General features: G+C 39.4%; 1 protein-coding gene across 1 annotated transcript in view; it reads left to right on the top strand.

The window, feature by feature from the left end:
• Positions 1 to 27,353, top strand: part of whrna (whirlin a) — a gene marked incomplete at both ends in the record, with an annotated part of 113,170 nt that overhangs the window by 15,246 nt on the left and 70,571 nt on the right. Inside the window, 2 exons of the mRNA XM_083903228.1 lie at positions 19,568 to 19,786; positions 25,010 to 25,135. Of these exons, the coding sequence (XP_083759354.1) occupies positions 19,568 to 19,786; positions 25,010 to 25,135 (345 nt within the window). The remainder of the gene's footprint in view (positions 1 to 19,567; positions 19,787 to 25,009; positions 25,136 to 27,353) is intronic.

Below are 27,353 nucleotides of genomic sequence, written 5' to 3'. Positions count from 1 at the left end.
TGCATGTTTTTCTCTATTTATTCCATATTTTGCATTTGTATTTTCTTTTTTTATATATATATTTTCTAGTCTTTTATTTTCAGATTAATTTTGTATCAGGAAAATATATTTTTTTTAAAGACTTTTATTTTGAAATTCTGTGATATATTGTCACAAATATTATTATTATTTTGATATAAGGAAGTTCCACAGTGTGGGATCAATAAAGTGTAATCCTTCACCAAACATGCTCTGTGAGGCAAAACTATCAGACCTGCCTGACTGAGGGAGCGTTTGTGTGTATACAGCTGCAGAGCAGGGGCGGGTGGAGACAATACGCGTTTATACGGTCAAACTGTCGAGCGACCAGGTTTTTTCTTTTTAAAGAAACACTTCTTGGACGCCAAACTCCGACCTGTTTTTGCGTTCGTCTCGCTTTACTCGCTCATTGTTGCTGCCGCAGCCTTTCTGTTGTGTGACGTAAAAACGCGTCACTTCCTGTTTGCGCTACTGCTTTAAATCTACGATATTTAAAGCTCTAAAGAAGAAGATGTTCGATGACGACTCGCGAGTTTGCGTCACTTTGAAAAATAGTCAAAAGTGGCTCCAACTTGAAGTTAATTTTCATTTAAGTGAAAAATAAACAAATTAATTTAAGCGAAACAGAGCTTTATATGTATATATATATATATTTATATATGATTTATTTCATTATTTGAGCTCAGTGTGATGATGATAATGTGCGAGTGCGGAACACAGAGAGTGAATAAGCAAGAGTTTGAGTCGACGCCTCCGCGGTGTCAGCGCCGGCTGGATTCTGCTCAGAGGCAACAGTTTTGTTTGTGCATAAATTTAGTCTAAAGATTATCTGTGTGTGTGTGTGTGTGTGTGTGCGTGTGCGTGTGTGTGTATTTATAGGCCATGCTTTGAGAGCCACTCTGTGTTAACTGTAAGCGTTGTGCGGTGCATGAAGAAGCCTCTCTCTCCTGCACAAACAGCTGCTTCTCTTTCAGCTCGCTGCATGTTCAAGTGTCATCACCACAGAGATGAACACACACACACACACACACACACACACACACAGATTTCACAGGATTAAGGACAAACACCAGACAAACGTGCTGCTGCTTTATTTTTTCACCTTGACTGTTGATCACGTCTGACTCTCTGCTTATTTATCGTACAGCAGAACAATTACTCATGGAAATTGTATTTATTTTTTTTTGTGTGTGAAAATGAACCTGAAATTTCTTCAACTATTCTTTAAAAAAACCTATTTAAAGTTGTGTTTGATCCGCTCTTTAGTTTTATCTTTTACTTTTGTGGTTCCATTCGTTCTATTTTAACCTTACGACTCGTTACGGAATATATTTTCAAAACGACAGAGAGAGAAAAAACCTTATTTAACCATAATTTTAACCCTAACTTAAAACTAACCATTATCGTAAAGTCTTAACCCTCAAAAAAACCTTTAAAGTTGTGAGGACCAGACAAATGTGCTCACTGACTGTGATCACTAACTTTAACCATAACTAGTTAATGTCTAACACTAACTTTAACTATAACTAGTTCCATAGAAAATGAAATGATCATTAGGACCAGGATTTAGTCTCCATGAGGTCTTAACTGGTCCTGACAAGGTCAGTGTTTATGAGAGAACACACACACACACACACACACACACACACACACACACACACACACACACACACACACACACACACACACACACACACACACACACACACACACACACACACACACACACACACACACACACGTGGGAGGACAGGTGACACACTCACAGACAGGAGCTGGCACTGGTTGAATCACAGACTGTGACACTAATGGATCTGAGAGAGACGGAGGTAGAGATGGGGACAGACAGACGTTGACGATCTGTCCACGATCGGGGAACAACAACGATCGGGTGACGATCGGAGAACGGCGATAATCGGGTGACGATCGGGAACGGCGACGATCGGGTGACGATCGGGAAATGGCGACAATCGGGGAACAGCAACGATCGGGTGACGATCGGGGAACGGCAACGATTGGGTGACGATCAAATGTCGATCGGGAAAGGCGACGATCGGGTGACGATTGGGGAACGGCGACGATCGGGTGACGATCAAATGGCGATCAGGAACGGCGACGATCGGGTGACGATTGGGGAATGGCGACGATGGGGTTGCGATCGGGAACGGCGATGATCAGGTGACGATCAAATGGCGATCAGGGAACGGCGACAATCGGGTGACGATCAAATGGCGATCGGGAACGGCGGCGATCAGGTGACGATCGAGGAACGGCGACAATCGGGTGACGATTGGGGAACAGCGACGATCGGGTGACGATCGGGGACAGCGACGATGGGGTTGCGATCGGGAACGGCGATGATCAGGTGACGATCAAATGGCGATCGGGGAACGGCGACAATCGGGTGACGATCGTGGAACGGCGACAATCGGGTGACGATCGGGGAACAGCGTCGAACGGGTGACGATCGGGGAACGGCAACGATCGGGTGATGATCAAATGGCGATCGAGTAACGGTGACAATCGGGTGACGATCAAATGGCAATCGCGAACGGTGACGATCGGGGAACAGCGACGATCGGGTGACGATCGGGGAACGGCGACGATCGGGTGACGATCAAATGGCGATCGGGAACGGCGACGATGGGGTGACTATTGGGGAATGGCGACGATGGGGTTGCGATCGGGAACGGTGACAATCGGGTGACAATCAAATGGCGATCAGGGAACAGCGACGATCGGGTGACGATCGGGGAATGGCAGCTATCGGGTTATGATCTGTTGACGATCGGGGAACGGCGACGATCGGGTGACGATCAAATGGCGATCGGGAACGGCGACGATGGGGTGACGATTGGGGAATGGCGACGATGGGGTTGCGATCGGGAACGGTGACAATCGGGTGACAATCAAATGGCGATCGGGGAACGGCGACGATCGGGTGACGATCGGGGAATGGCAGCTATCGGGTTATGATCTGTTGACGATCGGGGAACGGCGACAATCGGGTGACGATTGGGGAACGCTGACGGTCGGGTGACGATCTGTTGAAGATCGGGGAACTGCGAAGACCTGTTGACGATCGGGGAACGGCGATGAACAGTTGACGTTCAGTGACGAATGGTGGCAATCAATGAGAAACAGTGAAGATCAGTGATGAACAGTGACCTTCATCAGTGACGATGACCATGTTCACGTTCCTCAGTGTAAACACACGTGTGTTCTCTTCAACTGAACATGTGACTGTTGTTGTTTATCGACGTTGGTCCGCGGCTGCAGTGAAGTGGTGATAACTTTATGGTCCTCGTTCACTGCAGCTAATCCATTTCTCACCCTGCTGGTGGCTCCTAATGGCCCTGACACACGCACACACACACACACACACACACACACACACACACACACACACACACACACACACACACACACACACACACTCAGGATGTTGTGGATGTTCTGTCCTGGCTCAGATATCGACTCCACATCGACGTGCTCGGCCTAATTCTGCTGCCTCCGCGCACACAGAGGCTTCACAGTGAGAGGCAACGCAATCAAATGACTCTGCTCAACTGACACACACACACACACACACACACACACACACACACACACACATGGATTTTACATGCGTGTCCAGAGACATGTTTTCTCTCTGGACACGGATAATATTTCCATTTAAGAGACACGCTCTCTGTTGTGTTTAAATTGCTAATTTTCTCTATGGGGTTTGGTGCAGGGAGAGTGAGTGAGTGGTTATGAGGCAGGTTTACATCACAGTATATTTTATATTATATATATTATATACTATTTAAAGTTCAGACTCTTGATTTAAGCGAGAGGGAGAAAAAAATAAAGGACTTTAAGACGGTGGAGCCTCCAGTTTGTGTTAAAACTGTTCCAGACAAAGCTGCTTCCAGGCAGACGGCTAACCGCTAAGCTGATTAGCTGCTGTGTGTGTGTGTGTGTGTGTGTGTGTACGTGTGCGTCTGTGTGTGTGTCTTTAATGTTCATTACTATACAGTACATAATGCAGCTGTACGTCTTTATTAATACGTCTTTGATGGCGTCTCTGCCTCGTTGCACTGCGCTTAGCATTTTAGCCGTTTATAGCCTGCAGTTTTCCCAGAACGGCTCACATTTAAAACGGGGAAGTGCTGTAATTACAGCTGTGACCACCAGGACGTCTCTGCTCTAACATCCTTCAGAGATTAATTGTTGTTTCATCTGTAAAGGTTTTATTTATTTTGACGGGCGCTACGATTAGCATACGTCGAGGAATTTTTTTGTTGCAATGGCGTCCAGGTAGAAATGCTTTCACGCGCTGTTTTAGTTTGTTTGGTTTGTTTTTGTCGGCTCACATCGCCCCCCCTGCTGGCCAACTTGGTAATTACTTCAGACAGAAAGACGACTAGTTAGAGGTAGTTAAACTATTAGTAAAAAGTTATTTAAGTTATTATCTCTACAGTCGTCAGGGATCACGTGTTAAAAATAGTCGATTGACGAGTTTTATCTACGCGTGGGAAACTTCAAACGCGAGAAATTATTCCGAGGCTAGCTCTCCAGGTCTAATAAATATTAAATTGTGCATATTTATATAGGTTTTTATCGTACATGTGAGTTGAGTTACTGGTTCGGAAATAGCACACACGCATTTGAAGGTGTTCGCAAGTATTCCAGTTTCTTCTTTCCTCAAATAGTGCCATCTAGTGGTTGGAGGCGGAACTACAACACACAATTATTTTCAAGAATTTTTCCAATATGTCGACACAGTGATTAAAAACCTTACTTATGTCGTATTACGCCATGAAATATTGCGATAATTTTTTTCTTACACCTGTATGAGCTAAATTCAGCTTCGTGAATAAATATTCCGATGTTACCGAGTAGTTGTACATGAGTGTGTGTGTGTGTGTGTGTGTGTGTGCGATAAACACGGATAGAGAGGTATCAATCGGAGGTGGAGACAGTTTATTTTGGCCCTGCGTTGATTCCGCCGCCGCCGCCTCTGGAGTTAATTTTCTGCATAGCTGAACACCGAAGGCTTGAGGAACAGCTGTGTTTTTGTGGAGATCGTAGCACGTGAGTCAGAGCGGCGCTGCAGGATGCTGCGAAGGCTTCTCTTTCTCTTTTCTCCTTTATGTTCCATCTCTTTTCTTCGGCGGCGTTTGAAAGCCCCTCGAGGACGTTACCGCAGCGCTGCCGTCTGAATTCCCCAGGACTGTGGTTCCTGAGGTTCATGTCAGACGAGGTCAGGGGAAGCAATTTCACCAATTTTTTTTCCATCCCATTCATGAAATATTTGTGCGTCTGCTCAGAACACCGGGATACATAATAAACACAGACACACACACACACACACACTCAGAGTGGTCAGGTGGAGGCGAGCGTGGACGTGTTTGCTAATGAAATGCTAAATGAAGCGTGCAGCCGTGTTCTCCGTGTTCTCCGTGTTCTCCGTGAGCGCTTTGACTGCAGAGGAAAGAGAAGAGCGAGTAATGATGAATAATGTACACGAGTGGAAATGTCACGATATAAGAAGCACATTTGAAACATCCGCACGATCCGGGCCTCGCAGCGTACAACACTTCGGAATTCTGCTAGTTTCCAGACGTGACGTTTTCCACGAGAACAAAAAACACAGTCGCACTCCGTGTTGTGATGTAACCAAGTATAAATACTTCGTAAACGTACTTAAATTCAGTTTTGAAGAAGATTTGAATGGCTCTAAAACATCTGACGTGCTCTTCAGGCGTCCCTCAGGGTTCTATACTCGGACCGCTTTTGTTTTTGGATTCCTTCGCAACATTACAAGCTGTGGTTGTTGTGTATTTTTGTGTACTTTGTGTACTCATGGCATATTTTGCATCTCATACGTACAACTTAACGGTCAAGTAGCTGCACTTATCAAAATAAATGAATATTTACACACGTTTCTTTGCTCTTCCGTGACTGTAAAATTAATATATTTGAATATTTGAAAATATATTCTGAACAGCAAGTTTATCGTACATGCGCGAAAATTGCTACACGTGTGTAGTAGGTCGGGATGAGGAGAAAATTACATTACGACCATGATCCGAACCCAACAGGAAGGCGGCCATTTTGGATTGAACGTTCACTTTTTGGCGATTTCGGTGATTTTGCACCAATGGTATTATGTTGCAGTCATTTAACGGAAATGTGACAAAGTGTTTCCTGACATTTTTAACTAAAGCAAGCTATCTTTAAAAAAATCAAGTTTTCCTTTAGATTATTATTATTGTTCTCATTACGCTAGGTGTGGAGGATTATTGAAATTGTAAAAGTTACGATTATTATTATTATTGTTGTTATTATTACGTCAAACAAATCCTGTTTTTTAACCCAAAACTCATGGACCGCATCAGACCTGGTAAAAGTTTACGTCGGGTTCGGGGGAATGTGCGTTGAAAATCAGATGTGGGAGGAGCCACCTGTCCGAATCCACCCTGAACTGTAGTTTATCGTACATGTACGAAAATTGGTACACGTGCGTAGAAGGTCGCGACGAGGAAAAAATTACATTACGACCGTGATCGGAACCCAACAGGAAGGTGGCCATTTTGGATTGAACGTTCACTTTTTTGCCGATTTCGGTGATTTTGCACAGATAGTAGTGTTTCCTGACATTTTTAAAATCAGCCACAGTAGAAGAAGATTAATCCTGAAACAGAAGATTTTGGCATCTTGCCCTCGCTGTATCACTCAGCTCTGACTGTGTCAAACCGCCGAGACGCTCGTTTCTGCCGAGTCGGACTGGAGCTGATAGATTGAAGTTCGTAGATAATGGAACACCTCCGATCAGAGAGCGCTGTCAGCAGCAGCAGCGTCGGTCGGGGGAATATCGCACTCTCCGTGCGGGACTCGCACTTTTAGATGGAAGAGCGGAGCATCGGAAATCGCTGCTGCTAATGGGAGTCAGCGACGCTAAACACTTCACAGTGACAGATGGCTTTAATGAAGACAAGGACAAACAAGTCTCGCGTACGACTGCAGAGATGATTAGCAAAAAGAAACCAGGACGGGGACGCAGGTTTTCCCTGAACTGTCTGTTTCTGTTTCTCGTTTATTTATTTAACGTTACATTCCAGAAGCAGGTTACGTTTTTCAAACCTCAAACTTCTAAAAACAGACTATAAGGGCAAAACGTCGTGATTTTCTAAGCTTATTGCATTCACTCTCCCTGCACCAAACTCCATAGAGAAAATCTGCATTTTTTTTTTAGCTCACTGGGACACAGCAGCTGCTGGTCCCACTGCTGCCTCGTGTGGTCACTTTGTGTCACCGAGGTGAATCCGAATGAAGGATTTCAAACACAGAAATCACTTAAATTACACATTAGATCTTGGAGATGGAGACGGGGGTGGATCAAACACTTCTGTGTCGCTGTGATGTAAAATCGCTGCTTTTCTCTATGGGCTTTGGTGCAGGAGAGTGACGCGTCGAGTATAAAGTGTGTGAGGATCGTGTGGGAGTTTAATGTTCGTCAGGTTCACAGGAGCTAAGGAACTCACAGGTTAGTGCAGCATTATTCATGAGCACCTGTCCCAGTCTGCTGCTCATGCTGCTGCTGATGCTCATGCTGCTGCTGCTGATGTTCACTCTGCTGCTGCTGCTGCTGCTGCTGATGCTGATGATGCTGCTGATGCTGCTGCTGCTGCTGATGCTCACGCTCGCTCTAATTGGTTGTGACCCGTAAGCGTCCTCCGTGGACCTGGATGGCATCAACTCCCACTTAGTCCTGAGTGATGGTTATTTATCGGTGCTGACTGCAGGAGTCTTCCTCCTCTTCCTCCTCCTCCTCCTCATCTTCCTCCTCCTCCTCCTCCTCCATAAAACAGCTTCATCATGTTGTTCATAAACTCATATTGAATTAAAGCACTAAGTGGCGTTGAACTCTGCAGGAACACAGAGTCTCATAAACGCTGTGATTTTTCCCCAGAACTGACACTTTTTTTTTTTTTTTTTTAATTTCTTCTCATCCAGAACCTTTTTGTGTTTTGCTTTGCGATAGAACTTTATTTTTGAAAAACTGGAAATTGGACTGCTGGGTTTGGACCGTTTGAGTAGAACTGATGTAAAAGAGCATTTAAATTAAAAACATTTCTTGATTTGGAGACACTTTAACGCTCGTTTTTCCCGTGTGAAGCCTCATCCCGTCATCTCAATTCTGAGGTTAATCTCAGAATTCTGATTTTTTTTTCTCAGAATTTACTTTTTCTTTAATCTCAGAATTTAGAGAGCAGGGTAACCTGTTACTGCTGGGTCACACAATATATATGTATATATATGTATATGTATATATATGTATGTGTATGTATGTACATATATATATATATGTATATATGTATGTATGTATGTATATATGTATGTATATATGTATGTATATGTATGTATGTATATATGTATGTATATATATGTATGTATATATGTATGTATATATGTATGTATATGTATATATATATATGTATATATGTAAATATATATATGTATATATATATTGGTATATGTATACGTATGTATATATATGTATGTATATATGTATATGTGTATATGTATGTATATATGTATATGTGTATATATATGTATGTGTATATATATGTGTATATATACAGTATGTATGTGTATATATATATATATATGTATATGTACATGTGTGTATATATATATATATATATATATATATATATATATATATATATATATATATATAAATACTTCGGTAGAAATGTAAATATATTCATTTAAAAATTAATTTTGTGATATACGTATGCAATTTATCTATTTATTGTCGTAAAATGACCACGTTTAACATAACATACACTTAAGACGTCATAAGTCTCTCCCTGACGCATGAAAATTAACAAAAATATATATTTTTTTATAGCATAAAATAATAATCCGTTATTAATCCCAAAGTGACGACATCTAATATTTAGAAAAATATTGACAATTAATTATTATAGAGAAATACGACAGAATGTACAGTATAGACATTAATGTCATTGTTGATATTTACAGTGTAAACACTGCACATAGATTTTTACACTTTTGTAAATAAAAGTCCTCGTTTTGCACATGGGACACGTAAATAAAGGATAAAACACATTTATATATGTGTTCCTCTTGTTCGGCAGCCATCTCATCTCAAATAGTAGTATATATAGTATATAATAAACTGTTATATTTGATCAGATTTAGAGAGAAATGATAGAAGTGGACGTTTGCTGCAGTTTCTCTGTGAGTGTAAAGAACCAAAGGAAAAGAGATGAAAATAAAGTGAATGTGTGGGTTTTTCACTGAGGCTCTCGGCCTATTTTTAGACGACGTAGAGCAGAGCTGACACATCAGGCCGTCACATCAGGCCGCGCGTGCACAGAATTTATTCCACAGATTAAATCCACATCCTGTAAAGTAAAACAAACAAAACAAATCTATATCAATGTGTTTTTGTTGTTTCCAGGAAACTGCAGCAGCAGCAGTTATTCCCTCGTCTAACGACTCGCGTTTGATAGACGACGTGGTGTAAACGCAGGATAATGCACAGGCGTAGAGTTTTACCACAGGGGAACTCGCTTTGTGACTCGTTTTCTCTGTAACAAAAAGACATGAGAGACGTTCACGGGGAAATAAAACAACAATATCCGTCTCTCTCTCTCTCTCACTCTCTGATTTGCATCCACTTCCCTATGATTTCCCGTGTCCTCTCGGCCGTCTGATCTCTAATCAAATGCACATTAAATCAAACGCCGCGGAGGCGGCCGAGGGTCACGTGACCTCATGCTATGGAACATTTTCTCTTATGTACTCAAGAAAATGATATTTGTTCACTGTGATAGAAATCCATACCTTTGCAGATGGATAGAGAGAAAAAAAATAGAAAAATCCGAACGACAAAATATATTTAAACCCAAAAAATAAATAAAGCACATAAATAGATAGACTATAATGATTAAAAACTAGAAAAGGTTTGTGATAGCTAGCATAAAGAGATGTACCTTATTGATTTAAAACTAGAAAAGGCTTGTGCTTGCTAGCATATTTTGTGATAGTTAGCATAACTGGACATTTTATTGATTCAAAACCAGAAAATGTTTGAGTTTGCTAGCATGTTTTGCAATAGCTAGCATAAAAAGATAGAGTTTTTGATTAAATACTAGAAAACGTTTGTTTGCTAGCATATTTTGTGGTACCTAGCATAAAAAGATAGACTTTATTGATAAAAAAACTATAAAAATGTTTGTTTGCTAGCATATTTTGTGATAGCATAACTGGACATTTTATCGATTCAAAACTAGAACAAGTTTGTGTTTGCTAGCATGTTTTGCAATAGCTAGCATAAAAACATGGACTTTATTGATTCAAAACTAGAAAGTGTTTGTGTTGCTGGCATATTTTGTGATAGCTAGCATAAAGAGATATACTTAACTGATTAAAAACTATTGTTTGCTAGCATATTTTGTGACGGCTAGCATAAAAAGATGGACTTTATTGATTAAAAACTAGAAAAGGTTTGTGTTGCGAGCATATTTTGCGATGGCTAGTATAAAAAGATGGAACTTATTGATTAAAAACTAGAAAATGTTTGTCTTTGCTGGCATTTTTTGCTATAGCTAGCATAAGAAGATAGATTTTTTTGATTAAATACTGGAAAATGTTTGTTTGCTATCATATTTTGTGATAGCTAGCATAAAAAGAGACTTTGTTGATGCATAACTAGAAAAAGTTTGTGTTTGCGAGCATATTTTGTGACAGCTAGCATAAAAAGATGGACATTAGTGATTTAAAAACTAGAACATTTTGTGATAGTTAGCATAAATGGCGATTATCTATTCAAAACTCAAACAAGTTTGTGTTTGCTAGCATATTTTGCGATGGCTAGCATGAAAAGATCAACTTTATTGATTCGAAACTAGAAAATGTTGCCTTTGCGTGCATGTTTTGTGATAGCTAGCATAAAACGATAGACTTTATTGGTTAAAAACAAGAAAAAAATGTGTTTGGTACGCTGTTACTTTTACGGTTAAATGTACTTCTGTCGTGTTTACGTATATTCATAGCCTGAGATACGTTTGCGTTTCCGACTTCTCAACTGGAACGCGGTGAACTTGGGGGTGACGACTACCGATGTAAATAGAAGACGACACGAGTTTCTCCTTTAATGAACCTGTTCAGACCCAGATCGTCTTGGACTCTTTGACTCGGTTACACCGTGGTGTCGGACGCTCTGATGTTCCGTCGCGGTCTCCGCCCGGAGCCATCAGAAACATATTTAATGGTCTGTTTTTAAGTAATTATTGGAGCTCCGTCTGAACGACACGCTCAGATAGAGTGAATCACAGCGGTTACAGCGATCCAGAGAGGAATAAAGGAGCGAGGGACTTAAACTTTGCCTTCATTTACATTTTCAATTTCACAGTCTTTCATGAAGCACGGTGGAGTCAGACCACGCATTTCGGGCCAAAGAATAAATTACGACGACAATGGGCTTCAAGATAAGAGGCATAAGTGCAGGACGAAAACATGACGGGACTAAAAAATGAGCTGAAAATAGATGAATGGTATCGGAAATAACGAGTTTGAAAATATAGTGATAAAAAAAATACACAAAGACAAATGGAGAACGATAAAGACGCATGAAGAAATCACCGCAGTTACATTTTTAACCAAATCTAATGGAACTTTTCCACGACACAGTTCCATCAGTGACAGTACCTGATGATGTCGGGTTTAACGTACATGAACGAAACTTGGTACATGTGTTTATTAGGTTGGGACGGTCAAAAAAGTCAATGGCGATCTTGGATTGAACGCCACTTTGGAGGCGATATTGGCGATTTCGCACCAATGGTATTTGGATGAACTTGTCCTAGTTTTTATTTGCTAGCATATTTTGTGACACTAGCATAAAAAGATAGACTTTATTGATTCAAAGCTAGAAAATGTTTGTGTTTGCAGGCATATTTTGTGATAGCTAGCATAAATGGAGGTTTTATTGATTCAAAATTGGAACAAGTTTGTGTTTGCTAGCATATTTTGCAATAGCTAGCATCAAAAGATAGACTTTACTAATTCAAAACTAGAAAACATTTGTTTCCTAGCATATTTTGTGACATTAGCATAAAAAGATAGACTTTATTGATTCAAAGCTAGAAAACGTTTGTGTTTGCAAGCATATTTTGTGATAGCTAGCATAAATGGAGGTTTTATTGATTCAAAACTGGAACAAGTTTGTGTTTGCTTGCATATTTTGCAGTAGCTAGCATAAAAAGATAGGTTTTATTGAGTCAAAACTAGAAAATGTTTGTGTTTGCTGGCATGCTTTGTGATAGCTAGCATAAAAAGATAGACTTTATTGATTATAAACTAGAAAAAGGTTTGTGTTTGCGAGCATATTTTGGAATTGCTAGCATAAAAATATGGACTTTATTGATTCAAAACTAGAAAATGTTTGTGTTGCTGGCAACAGTTTTTATTATATTTATTAGGAAGTGGGAAAACGCCACACCAATTCCATAATTAGCCTTTAATCTAATCTACATCCAAACAACCTATAATGATCCTGTTTATATTTGTATAATTTAACACATTTTATAGCAAATTTTGATTTAATTTCAAACCAAAATGGCGGCTTTCCTATTGGGTTTTGTCCATTGACCATCATTGACTTTTTGGACCGCCCTGACGTGATTAACGCGTGTACCAACTTTCGTTCATGTACGTGAAACTTTTTTTTCCCTCAAAAAACGCGATTTATATAAATAAATAATAAATAATAACAACTCCTTCAGTTTCAATGTCCTAGTGTTGAGAGAACGTCGGAGCCTGAATACGTTCTGTTCTTCCCTGTACATTAAATATTAATAATAGGTTTAACAAGTGATCCATATTAATTTTGACTTCACACAGAGGAACCTTTGCCGTTTCATTTGAAACGTATGAGACGTGACGAGGATCCTTTTTTAAAAATATAAAAAAAAAAAAAAAATCCACCTTTTTTTTTATCCCAGAGAACAGAGAGCTGCAGGATTCTCATCAACATTCCTGTCAAATATCACGGCGAGTCCACGGGGGAAGCTGAGGCCTGACGCACACACACACACGCGCGCACACGCACACGCACAGAAATGAAAGGCCTCTTTCACAATATCTTTTTCATGCTAAGGCACACACACACACACAAGCGTATACCGTACACTTCGAGGTCACCTTTGATGATTCACGACAAATTATCACCAAAACACAATAACACAAGCCAGCGAACAATGAAATAACCAACGCTTCTTCTGTGCGTGTGTGTGTGTGTGTGTGTGTGTGTGTGTGTGTGTACTGTACCTGCGAAATGACGACACCTTTACAATTTCAAGGAAACGGTGAGTGACGAGCAAAGAAATCATTATTGTCCGCATCTGATTTATTTGAGTTATTTAATGCGACAGTGACTCACAGCAGGAAACACGACGAGGGCTGCAATGACTCGTCTATTATGAATTAATTACTAAATTAATTCATCAAAGACTGTTTTGATAATTGATGAATCAGTTGAAGGAGAAATGTTCACCCTTTAGGAAACGTTAGCTCATGCAAAAGTGTTTTTCCATTTGCGTAAATCATTTTAGGTACAATTTTGTACCCTTTTAATTAACAGTGAACAGCCAAACAGTATTGGTGATAATTAAAATGAAATTAAAAACAACAATAGATGATCTATCTATCTATGCTAGCTCACTGTTCCAAAATAAGCTAGCAAACTCGTTTTCTAGTCATTAATCATTAAAGTATTATCTTTTTTATGCTAGCTATCGCAAAATATGCTAGCAAACTCAAACGATTTCTAGTTATTAATCAATAAAGTCTATCTATTTATGTTAGTTGGTTAACTATCACTATCAGTTTTCTGGTTTTTAATCGTTAAAGTATATCTATTTATGCTCGCTATCGTAAAATATGCTAGCAAACTCAATCCTTTTCTAGTCCTTAATCATTAAAATCTATCTATTTATGCTAGCTATCGCAAAATATGCTAGCAATCTCAAACGATTTCTAGTTATTAATCAATAAAATTGATATATTTATGCTAGTTGGTTAACTATCACAAAATATGCTAGCAAACTCTCTTGTTTTATCATTTTTAATCATTAAAGTCTATCTATGCTAGCTATTGCAGCTAGCAAACTTGAATTCTTAAATTTTTAATCAATAAACTGCATCTTTTTTATGCTAGCTGTCCCAAAATATGCTAGAAAACTCTACCTAGAAAAAGATTTCTAGTTATTAATCAATAAAGTCTATCTTTTTATGCTAGTTGGTTAACTATCACAAAATATGCTAGCAAAAATAAACGTTTTCTAGTTTTCTATCAATGAAGTTTATTTGTATTATATTGTTTTGAATTTTTCATTCAGATTTACTTCAGTGACACAAAGTGACCACACGAGGCAGCAGCAGAGCAGCAGCTCCTGTGTCCCTGTGAGCTAAAAATGTTGATTTTCTCTATGGTCTTTGGTGTGTGAGAGTGAGCGGTTTACAACCTTCAGTTTTGTATCATAGAACATGCAACAGGGAGACATGTCTTTTATATCAGAGAAAAACCAAGAGAAATGTGATTAAAGCAGCTCCTCAGCGTCGACTGCTCTCCGTTATCTGTCTCGGCTTCGCTCGCTCGCTCCCTCTCAGTTTGAGTAAATATCCGTCAAAGTCGCCCGAGTCCGCGGAGGAGACGTCGTAAATTACGGTCGCCATGAGATACCGCGCTCAATACAGGAGACATGGGAGGGAGGGGGCGGAGCTACAGGAGGCCACTTTGATAAATGAGCTGGTGTAAAGAAACGAACAGTGACGGGTGGTTTGATCCATGAAGCTCCGGCCGTTCCACAGAGTGTCCACGTCAAAGACTGTGCAATTACCACTCATTAGTCATCTTTTTTTTTATCTCAAACGCACGCCCCTTTAATTATCTTCTTCTTTTTATTACGACCGTAAAAAAAAAAGCAGATGTGTGAGACAAGGATTTGTTGGCAGGTCATTTTTCTTTTTTTTTTCTTCTCCTTTTCATTAGGTTTTCATGAATATTTCGCTCCGATCAGTGTAAAAAAAAAAACGATAAATAGAAAGAGCACAGAGACTCTGAAGGATGATGATGATGATGTAGATCGTATGGAGTGTTTTTTTAAAGGAGAAAACGTCCACATTTACACTCTTTTATGCGTCAAAGTCGTATATCAGCTTAGTCATTGTCATATTTTCTTTGTCATATTTTGCAATGGCTAGCATAAGAAGATAGATTTTATTGATTAAAAGCTAGAAAACATTTGTTTGCTAGCAAATTTTGTGACCGCTAGCATAAAATATAGACTTTATTGATTCAAATGTAGAAAAAGTTTGTGTTTGCGAGCACATTTTGTGATAGTTAGCATAAATGGAGATTTTATTGATTCAAAACTAGAACAAGTTTGTGTTTGCTAGCATATTTTGCAGAGGCTAGCATAAAAATATAGACTTTGTTGACTAAAAACTAGAAAACGTTTGTGTTCGCTGGCATATATTTTGTGATGGCTCACATAAAAGGATATACTTTATTGATTCAAAACGGGAAAACGATTGAGTTTGCTAGCATGTTTTGTGACAGCTAGCATAAAAAGATAGACTTTATTGATTCAAATCTAGAAAAAGTTTGTGTTTGCTAGCACATTTTGTGATAGTTAGCATAAATGGAGATTTTATTGATTCAAAACTAGAACAAGTTTGTGTTTGCTAGCATATTTTGTGATGGCTAGCATAAAAATATGGACTTTGTTGATTATAAACTAGAAAATGTTTGTTTGCTAGCATATTTTGTGACAGCTAACATAAAAAGATAGACTTTAAAAACTAGAAAACGTTTGTGTTCGCTGGCATATATTTTGTGATAGCTAGCATAAATAGACTTTAATGATTCAAAATGAGAAAACAATTGAGTTTGCTAGCATACTTTGTGGCAGCTAGCATAAAAAGATAGACTTTATTGATTAAAAGCTAGAAAACATTTGTTTGCTAGAAAATTTTGTGACCACTTGCATAAAAGATAGACTTTATTGATTTAAATCTAGAGAAAGTTCGCGTTTGCTAGCATGTTTTGCGATGGCTAGCATAAAAATATATACTTTGTTGACTAAAAACTAAAAAATGTTTGTTTGCTGTCATAAAAAAGATAGGCTTTATTGATTCAAATCTAGAAAAAGTTTGTGTTTGCTAGCACATTTTGTGATAGTTAGCATAAATGGAGATTTTATTGATTCAAAACTAGAACAAGTTTGTGTTTGCTAGCATATTTTGTGATGGCTAGCATAAAAATATAGACTTTGTTGATTAAAAACTAGAAAATGTTTGTTTGCTAGCATATTTTGTGAAAGCTAACATAAAAAGATAGACTTTAAAAACTAGAAAACGTTTGTGTTCGCTGGCATATATTTTGTGATAGCTAGCATAAATAGACTTTAATGATTCAAAATGAGAAAACAATTGAGTTTGCTAGCATACTTTGTGGCAGCTAGCATAAAAAGATAGACTTTATTGATTAAAAGCTAGAAAACATTTGTTTGCTAGAAAATTTTGTGACCACTTGCATAAAAGATAGACTTTATTGATTTAAATCTAGAGAAAGTTCGCGTTTGCTAGCATGTTTTGCGATGGCTAGCATAAAAATATATACTTTGTTGACTAAAAACTAAAAAATGTTTGTTTGCTGTCATAAAAAAGATAGGCTTTATTGATTAAAAACTACAAAACGTTTGTGTTTGCTGGCATATATTTTGTGATGGCTAGCATAAAAAGATAGACTTTATTGATTAAAAAAACTAGAAAAAAATGTGTTTGGTAGCATGTTTTGTGATAATATCGTAAACCAACCGTGTGTGTGTGTGTGTGTGTGTGTGTGTGTGTGTGTGTGTGTGTGTGTGTGTGTGTGTGTGTGTGTGTGTGTGTGTGTGTGTGTGTGTGTGTGTGTGTGTGTGTGTGTGTGAGGGATGGATCAGTGTGTTGAAGAGAAGGCAGCACGAGTGGCTCAGATGGAGATGTTTTCCCGCGGCTAATCCCTGAGATTGATGACTTGGTTCCATTAAGTCTCCGCGTCGGCCTCCTTGTCAATTACTCATTAATCCTTCTAAAGTATTTACTTCATTTGCAGTCGTCTCTGTCCGTCCTACGAATGACCACGTACACACACACACACACACACACCACACACACACACACACACACTTAAAGACACTGCATTGATTTCCATTAATTTGGACGGACTTAACAAAAGCCTCATCCCGGTCGTTAACCATAACCAGTTAATCCCTAACTCCACCTTAGTCTTAAACTCATCCAGATCCTCAGAGATAAGGTTCTGCCTCATTCAGACCAGGTTTTGTTCTCCAAAATTAGCATTAAAAAAAATCAAAATAATGAGATTAAAGTCAAAATTTTTGTCTGTAATCTGGTAAAAGTCAGAAATGTTCGAAAAAAACATTACGTTTTGTATTAATGAGATAAAAATGTACAAAATATCAAATAAAAAGTCAGAATTGTGCGATAAAATGTTGAAATATTAAGATAGAAACGTCAAAATACTGAGAAAGGAGTTTTAATTATGAGATTAAAATAAAATTGATTCATAAAATATTATGAGATAGAAAGTCATAAGATGCCAAGGTCGGAATTATCAGAGAAAGAGTCATAATTATGTGGTAAAATGTTTAAATACTGAGATAAAAAACTATAACTATGAGATAAAAAGTAAAGATAGTAGTATTTATGACGTATAAAGTAAGAATTACAAGATACGAAGTGAAAAGTTATGATTGTAATTATGAGGTAAAACGGTGAATTATTGGATTAAATCTCAAAATTATGAGATAGAAAGTCACAAAATACAAAGAGTCATAATTATGAGATAAAAAGTTAAACGAATATATAAAATAAAGTCATATTTATGACATTAAGAGTCAAAATTATTGGTACAAAGTTAAACGTTTTGAGAAAATATGGAGATAAAAAAAAGCCTTAACGTTCAGATAAAAAGTAGATAAAAAGGTTTAAAGAGGTTTCTAAACAGCTCACTCTCCCGCACCAAACCCCATAGAGAAAATCAGCGTTTTTATCTCATAGAGACACAGTAGCTGCTGGTCTACTGCTGCCCCGTGTGGTCACTTTGTGTCACTGAGGTTAATCCGAACACAGGATTTCAAACACAGAAGTCGCAAAATAACACGTAAGACTTAGTTATGGAGGCGTCAGTGGACCAACAACTCCTGTGTGATGTGGTGTTAAAATCGAAAATCGGTTTTCTCTATGGGGTTTGGTGCAGGAGAGTGAACGGTTTATTAAGCAACGCAAACTTATGTTTCCAGTTGGAAAAGTCCGTCTAACGGCGAGATAAAGCGGCGTAAACATTCTCAGGTGTCGGGGGAATGTTGTTCTGCGCCGTGTTCTGAATGCAGAATAACGGTTCCTTTGTGTTGTAAATCAATTTTTGCTGTTTTATTCCCCTTGAAAACACGAGAATAACAAAGGGAAAGTGAAGCTAATGCAAATGGAGGTTGTTTAGTTTTTAACGTTATGATGAAAAAGTTTGGCTTAACGTTATTATTCTGCCACCGTTTGGTCTCTGTGAGTCGAAATGTTTATTTATGATTATTTATGTTTCTTTTCGGCTTTTATCTGAAAATCATACACTTTAGAATGATATCATAAGGTTAAATCTTAAACCTTACCTAAGCTAACACATTTGTCTTCAGCTTTAAAGCTAACGACTAAGCTAACAGGTGATTCAGCAGATTTAAAATCTAACCTAAGCTAAGAAATTTGTCTTCAACTTCAAAGCTAATGACTAAGCTAACAGGCGAGTCTACAGGTTTGACGCTAATCGCTAAGCTTACTAATTTGTCTTCAGCTTTAAAGCTAATGACTAAGCTAACAGGCAAGTCTTCAGATTTGAATCTAATGACTAAGCTAACAGGTGATTCAGCAGATTTAAAACCTAACCTAAGCTAATAAATTTGTCTTCAGCTTTAACACTAATGACTAAGCTAACAGGCGAGTCTACATGTTTGAAGCTAATGACTAAGCTAGCAAATTTGTCTTCAGCTTTAACGCTAATGACTAAGCTAACAGGCAAGTCTTCAGATTTGAATCTAATGACTAAGCTAACAGGCAAGTCTACAGGTTTGAAGCTAATGACTAAGCTAACAAGTTTGTCTTCAGCTTTAATGATAATGACCAAGCTAACAGGTGAGTTTACAGGTTTGAAGCTAATGACTAAGCTAAATAATTTGTCTTCAGCTTTAAAGCTAATGACTAAGCTAACAAAGTTGTCTTCAGCTTTAAAGCTAATGACAAAGCTAACAAATTTGTCTTCAAGATTTAAAATATACCTTTTAGGTTTGTTTTCCTCGTCAATGTTTGCGCCTAGGAACATGAACGACCTTATAAAAACGGAATGTAAAAAGGATGAAAGTGTGAGTTTTTTGCGCTAAATCCTCACCTCGTCTCCCTCGTCTCTCCTCAGGTGCTGAAAGGCAGTAAAAAGCTGGGCCTCTCCGTGCGCTCGGTCGGACGGATTCCCGGCGGATACGTCACCAACCACGTTTACACGTGGGTGGACCCTCAGGGTCGCAGTGTGTCGCCCCCTCCTGACCTGCCCGAGCAGCGCAGCGCCACGCTGAAGAGGAGCGACAGCCAGCGACGCAGCAACATGCAGCTCCTGCAGGAGGGCGACGAGAAGAAGGTGAGACGAGGAACCATGTTATAAACATTCACCTTTTTAATGACGTGTTCCCAGAATGATGTTAATGTTTTATAGCAGCTGGTCGTTGTTGTTGAAAAGATGGGACTTGAATTTGAAAACTTCTGATAAACAATTCACCAAATAAAGCTAATAAAATCTGTGTATTTAAGATGAACGATAGCCTCATGTGGAGCTAGCCGCTAAGCTAACATGTGAGTCTATAGATTTTAATCTAATCACTAAGCTAACTGGTAAGTCAGCAGTTTTAAAACCTCAGTTTTAAAACGAAACGTAAGCTAACAAATTAGTCTAAAGATTGGAAGTTAATGACTAAGCTAACAGACAAGTCTACATATTTTGCAGCTAATGACTAAGCTAACAGGCGAGTCTACAGATTTAAAGCTAATGACGAACCTAACCGGTGAGCTACAGATGTGAAGCTAATGACTAAGCTAACAGCAAGTCTACAGATTTGAAGCTAGAGATAAAGCTTACAAATTATTCTACATTTTTGAAGCTAATGACTAAGCTAACAGACAAGTCTACAGATTTAAAGCTAATGACGAACTTGAGAGGTGAGCTACAGATTTAAAGCTAATGACGAACCTAACCGTAAGCTAATAACTAAGATAACAGGTGAGTCAGCAGATTTAAAACCAAACCTAAGCTAACAAATGTGTCTTCCCATTTAAAGCTAATGACTAAGCTAACAGGCAAGTCTATAGCTTTAAAGCTAATGACTAAGCTAATAATCGAGTCTACAGATTCGAATCGATGACTAAGCTAACAGACGAGTCTACAGATTTGAAGCTAATGACTAAGCTAACGGGCGAGTCTACAGATTTGAAGCTAATGACTAAGAAAACAAATTCGTCCTCAGCTTTAAAGCTAATGACTAAGCTAACAGGTGAGTCAGCAGATTTAAAACCAAACCTAAGCTAACAAATGACTCTTCAGATAGTTAATATAATGACTATGCTTATGGACGAGTCTACGTATTTGAAGCTAATGACTAAGCTAACAGGTGAGTCAGCAGATTAGGTGATTTTTTTGCCACGTCTTCCATCGTTGGTTAAACTTTGTCCAACCAAAACATCGGTAACTTTGTTTTAACCGTGTAGTTTTTGCGCTAAACGTATAAACGTGATTTTGATCGGCCGATGCTAAGTTTGACACTGCACCGTTCAAAGTGTTTGAGTTGAAGCCTCCGCCACAAACTAAAATAATAATTACAGTATCGGACCAAACCAAACATTTGAGCGATAACAGTAATTGGACCTTCAGTCGTCACGAACCTCCACCTTCTGACCTGCAGCGAGGAAACTGTCACAGTGAGCTCAGAGATTGATGACACAAGAAGTTTCAATATTTCAGCAGCTGAGAGCCACACATTAATCTTTACCGTCTCAGCCACATTAACACAGGCTGCCGTTTTAATGCTGTGCTGATAAAGTTTCAGATATTTGAATCCTGCGTCCACAGAAGAACCTTTATTCGCTTCTTTATTCTTGTTCTGTTCTTGTGACTCGGACGCTCACTTTTTCACACAAATTTTATTTTAAGATATTCAGATTACACTTTCTATTAGTAGTTTTCTGCCGTTTCACTTGGGTGGCGCTAACAGCTAAGCTAACAGGCAGCTCAGCAGATTTGGAGCTAAAAGCTAAACTTGAGGTGAGTCCACAGATTTGGAGCTAGCAGGTGAGTCTGTAGATGTGGAGCTAACAGCTAAGCTAACAGGTGAGTGAGCAGACTTGAAGCTAAGAGCTAGGCTAACAGGATTTTCAGAAGATTTAGAGCTAAAAAGCTGAGCTGAGATTTGGAGCTAAGAGCTAAGATAACAGGCAAGTCAGCAGATTGGAGTTGAGCTTGGCTAACAGGGGAGTCGGCAGATTTCGAGCTAAGGGCTAAGATTCAGTTGAGTCTAGAGAATGAAGCTAACAATTGAGTGAGCAGTTTTTGAACTAAGAGCTAGGCTAACAGGGTTGACAGCAGATTTGGAGCTAAAAAGCTGAGCTACAGGTGAGACCACAGATTTGAAGCAAATGACCAAGCTTGCAGGTAACTCAGCAGTTTTGGAGCTAACTGCTAAGCTACAGGATGAGTCCACAGACTTGGAGCTAAGAGCTAAGATAACAGGCAAGTCAGCAGATTGGAGCTGGAGTAGGCTAACGGGTGAGTCAATAGATTTGGAGCTAACAGCTAGGCTAACAGGTGAGTGAGCAGATTTGGAGCTAAGAGCTAGTCCAATAGGATTTTTAAAAAGTTTGGAGCTAAAAAGCTGAGCTACAGGTGAGTCCACAGATTTGAAGCTAATGATCAGGCTAATAGGCAACTTAGCAGTTTTGGAGCTAACCGCTAAGCTACAAGTAGGTCCACAGATTTGGAGCTAAGAGCTAAGATAAGAGGCAAGTCGGAAGATTGGAGCTGAGCTAGGCTAACGGGGGAGTCCGCAGATTTGGAGCTAACAGCTAAGCTAAGTTAGCAGATATGGTGAAGAAGTCATAATGATCTTTAAGATTAAAGATTTAGGATTCCTGTTTTTCCAGTTTAAAATACGTATCCCGCCTTTAAACTCAACTTAAATTGTTGCACTAATATATTGTGAATCGTAATAATCGTTATGGCCTTCACTGTTTGCAGAGTGTGAACTGTGATTATGGCTCAAAGTGTTGTTTTGAGACAATGTGGCGGTAATTTAGAGAAAAGTCCCAGTTTAGCCGTTGCCCGCTCGTCGTACAGTAATTATATTTAATGAAGTTAATTTGGCGTGAATAAGTGCGTCCGCGCTGAGACTGGGCTGCTCACAGAAACATGGAGACGCTGCAGCAGAGGGACTCCTTCCTCGCTGGATTGATGCCGTTATTAGAGGCGATGCCAGGGAACAACATGGGCCTTAAGAGCCGCCAATAAAAGAGGGATGAGTCGGCTAATTAAAGCTCGACTCCGTGTCCTGCATAAATGTCAGAGGGATCCCACATATTTCCTGCTGAGAAATAAAGGTGAGTTACTGAGGCACCGCAGCGCCATCTGCAAAGAATTAAAGGCAGACTTTGTGCGGCAGGTGCCAAACTCTGCAGCTGCAGGGGAAATAATATGGGTTTGTTAAATGGGATATTTTGCACTCAGCAGCGTCTTGTTTTCGCCTCGGTTTAGCCATTTGCGCTTTTTCAGCCTTGGCAAGAGTCGTTCAATTCGATGGGAAGAGGAAAAAGAATCGTTTCGAGTTTTTGGCTCAAATCTGAATCTCGCAGCTAAATGAGGTTATAATGGATTGGTCAAAGTAGCAATGGACGTTTATCGTGATTAAAAGTGGGTTTTTTGTCGTTAATGGAGATTTGTAAACCGGCACCAAAGCTCATGGACAAAATGAGAGTTTTTAGCTCGCGGAAACACGGGTGCTGCAGGTCTACTGCTGCCTCGTGTGGTCACTTTGTGTCACTGAGGTCAATCTGAATGAATATTTTCAAACACAATAGAGGCAGCAGTTTTTTCTGTGGGATTTGGTCTGGTGTGAGTTCAACATTATTTATTATCATACTTGCTATTAGTAGTTTTCTGACGCTTCTCTTGAGTGGAGCTAACAGCTAAGCTAACAGGCAGGTCAGCAGATTTGGAGCTAAACTAGAGGTGAGTCCACAGATTTGGAGCGAGCAGGTGAGTCACTAGATTTGGAGCTAACAGCTAAGCTAACAGATGAGTGAACAGATTTGGAGCTAAGAGCTAGGCTAACAGGGTTAACGGTAGATCTGGAGCTAAAAAAGCTGAGCTAGAGGTGAGTCCACAGATTTGGAGCTAACAGCTAAGCTAACAGGTGAGTGAGCAGATTTGGAGCTGAGAGCTAGGCTAACAGGGTTGACGGTAGATTTTGAGCTAAAAAGCTGAGCTACAGGTGAGTCCACAGATTTGGAGCTAACAGCTAAGCTAACAGGTGAGTGAGCAGATTTGGAGCTGAGAGCTAGGCTAACAGGGTTGACGGTAGATATTGAGCTTTAAAGCTGAGCTACAGGTGAGTCCACAGATTTGGAGCTAACAGCTAAGCTAACTGGTGAGTGGGCAGAGTTGGAGCTAATAGCTAGGCTAACAGGGTTGACAGTAGATTTGGAGCTAAAAAGATGAGCTACAGGTGAGTCCACAGATTTGGAGCTAACAGGTGAGTGAGCAGAGTTGGAGCTAAGAGCTAGGCTAACAGGGTTGACAGTAGATTTGGAGCTAAAAAAGCTGAGCTACAGGTGAGTCCACTAGATTTGGAGCTAACAGCTAAGCTAACTGATGAGTGAGCAGATATGGAGCTAAGAGCTAGGCTAACAGGGTTGGCAGTAGATTTGGAGCTAAAAAAGCTGAGCTACAGGTGAGTCCACTAGATTTGGAGCTAACAGCTAAGCTAACTGATGAGTGAGCAGATATGGAGCTAAGAGCTACGCTAACAGGGTTGGCAGTAGATTTGGAGCTAAAAAAGCTGGGCTACAGGTGAGTCCACAGATTTGGAGCTAACAGCTAAACTAACAGGCAGGTCAGCAGATTTGGAGCTAAAAGCTAAACTCGAGGTGAGTCCACAGATTTGGAGCAATCAGGTGAGTCACTAGATTTGGACCTAACAGCTAAGCTAACAGGTGAGTAAGCAGATTTGGAGCTAAGAGCTAGGCTAACAAGGTTATAACAGGGAATATTTTTAAACACAGATATCACAAAATAACATATTTTCAATTTACTAACAGAGGCAGCAGTGGATCAACGTCTGTGAGCTGTGATGTAAAATCGCTGTTTTTTTCTATAGGATTTGGTCTGTTGAGTCGTGTCAGAAAAACCTGTCAAAATGATGTCGATTTGGAAGTTTTCATCAATAAACCCAAACAGAAAGAAGAAAGTAGGGAAAGTTAAAGTTCAAAACTCTTTCTTTGAGGTTAATAACGCACATGGAGTTCCTCAGGGATCAATTTCAGGCCTATTTTAGCTCTTCTCACTGGTTCTATGGCTTGATTTATGTCGCGATGAAAGGATTACTCTGGAATTATTGATCAATAACGACTAAAGTGTGAATATATTTGATGTTGGTGCTGAAACTCTCTGCAGTTTTAAAAAAACTCTCCGTTTTAGCGTAAACGGCCGAGGCGTCGTCTGTCACGAGGCTCAGTGCAGACGGAGAAACATCTTTGTTATTAAAATATCTCTGCGTTATCTGCTTCACTGTGTCTCCGTCTGTCCGTCTTTTGTCTTCATCAGGTCAACCTGGTCCTGGACGACGGACGCTCTCTCGGGCTGATGATCCGCGGCGGAGCGGAATACGCGTTAGGGATTTACATCACCGGAGTGGACCAGGGGTCGGCGGCAGAGTGTGGAGGACTCAAGGTATCACTGCTATCAATCTGTCTCTCACACACACACACACACTTTGTGTCTTTGTGAGGACATTCATAGATTCAGGCTTCATTCATTCACAAGCGGCTCCTTCTTCATTGAACTCCGGTCCGTTTGCTCGGAAAGTCCGGTTCGTTTTGGGGAGTTTGTGAACGCGCAACGCCAAAGATGCAAAATACCAAACGTCTCATTACCCGTATCGACTCATTTGTTCTTTGCGCTCCCTTATTTGTTTTTTGCACTCCCTTAGTTGTTCTTTGCGCTCCTTCGCTTGTTCTTTTCACTCCCTTACTTGTTTTTTGCAGTCTCTGATTTGTTCTTTGCACTCCTTGGTTTGTTCTTTATACTCCCTGATTTGTTCTTTTTGCTCCCTTACTTCTTTTTTGCGCTCCCTTACTTGTCTTTTGCGCTCCCTCACTTGTTCTTTGCACTCCCTCACTTGTTCTTTGTGCTCCCTTACTTGTTTTTTTTTCTCCGTTACTTGTCTTTTGCGCTCCCTCACTTGTTCTTTGCGCTCCCTTATTGTTGTTTGTGCTCCCTCACTTGTTCTTTGCGCTCCCTTATTGTTGTTTGTGCTCCCTCACTTGTTCTTTTTGCTCCCTTACTTGTCTTTTGCGCTCCCTCATTTGTTCTTTGCGCTCCCTTATTGTTGTTTGTGCTCCCTCACTTGTTCTTTTTGCTCCCTTACTTGTCTTTTGCGCTCCCTCATTTGTTCTTTGCGCTCCCTTATTGTTCTTTGCACTCCCTCACTTGTTCTTTGCACTCCCTTACTTCTTTTTTGCGCCCCCTTACTTGTCTTTTGCGCTCCCTTACTTTATCTTTCCTCCCCTTACTTGTTCTTTGCTCTGCCTCATTTGTTCTTTGCACTCTCTGATTTGTTCTTTGCGCTCCTAGGTTTGATCTTTAGGCTCCCACATTTGTTCTATGCACTCCCTCATTTGTTTTTTCTGTATTTACAATCAATAAAATACAGTATTTTTGAACGATTACATCGATATTTTAAGTGTTTTCCGTACCCTGACGTCACGGTTGACTCACGTGTTAATCACCTTTTTTTTTTTTTAGCAGCTTCTAATCCCTCGTTAATTAACCCACAAATCTTATTTTTGAAAAGAGATCACCGTGGTTTTGCTTCTGCATTAAAATCCAGATCCTCGCCGCCTGCTCGTCGCCACGGTGACGGGCAACGGACGAGGAGAGAGTCGTGTCTTTATCTAACGTCTGTTAGCGATCAGTCCACCACCTACCAGCCGATTACACACACACACACACGCACACACACACACACACACACACACACACTATGATGTGGAGTGTTGGTAACAACATGAAAAGACAGCTTATTATTTAAAGGGCAGAAGAGAAGACGGACAGGAGGCAGCAGAGGTTTAAATGTCAGCGTGTTCCTGTTCTTCCTTTTATACGACGTGTTTGAAGACGCATGAATAATAATAATATAAATAATAATACACAGTACACAAATACTGTTAGTATAATCAATATATCGCAGTACAATCTCTGTGTGAGAGAAGATCGATGCAGAACAAACACAAGCAGACAATAATACTCAGAAAAAAGGAGATAAAACAAACAAATAAAAATTATTAGATTAAAATACATCAAATAAAGTAAAAAAAAAAAAAGTAAATATAAAGTTTGAGCTAAAAAGTCATAATAATGAGAGAAATATTAATTATGTGATTTAAATGTATACATAATTAGGTAAAAGGGCAATTTATGATTAAATAAGTTATTGGATTATATATATATATGATTAAATGTCAACATGATGAGGTTAAAAAGTAATTCCTATCATTTAAAAAATGCTATAAGGACTATTAGATTAAAATAATTTAATAATAATAATCTAATTATGCATAAAAAAGATCATTTTGCAATAAAAGTAAATTATGTGACTTGAAATAAAAGTCATTTCTGTGATTATTAAAAAAAAAAAAAAAAAAGTAAAAAAATGTATGGTTAAAACACACTATTCTGAAATGTATGACATAAAAAAGTCATAATTATTAAAAAAAAACCAAAAAACATCAGTGACACAAAGTGACCACACGAGGCAGCAGTGAACCAGCAGCTCCTGTGTCCCCGTGAGCTAAAATTGCTGGTTTTCTCTGTGGAGTTTGGTGCAGGGAGAGTGAGTTTCCTTCCGTGTCCCTGCAGCCATGTTTTTTTAACCACATTTTCGACCGTA

Source organism: Microchirus variegatus, assembly GCF_963457635.1.
Source record: "Microchirus variegatus genome assembly, chromosome: 1".
In the NCBI taxonomy this organism is placed as follows: Eukaryota; Metazoa; Chordata; class Actinopteri; order Pleuronectiformes; family Soleidae; genus Microchirus; species Microchirus variegatus.
The sequence above is the reverse complement of the archived record's forward strand: the minus strand, read 5'-3'. Positions and strand labels throughout refer to the sequence as shown.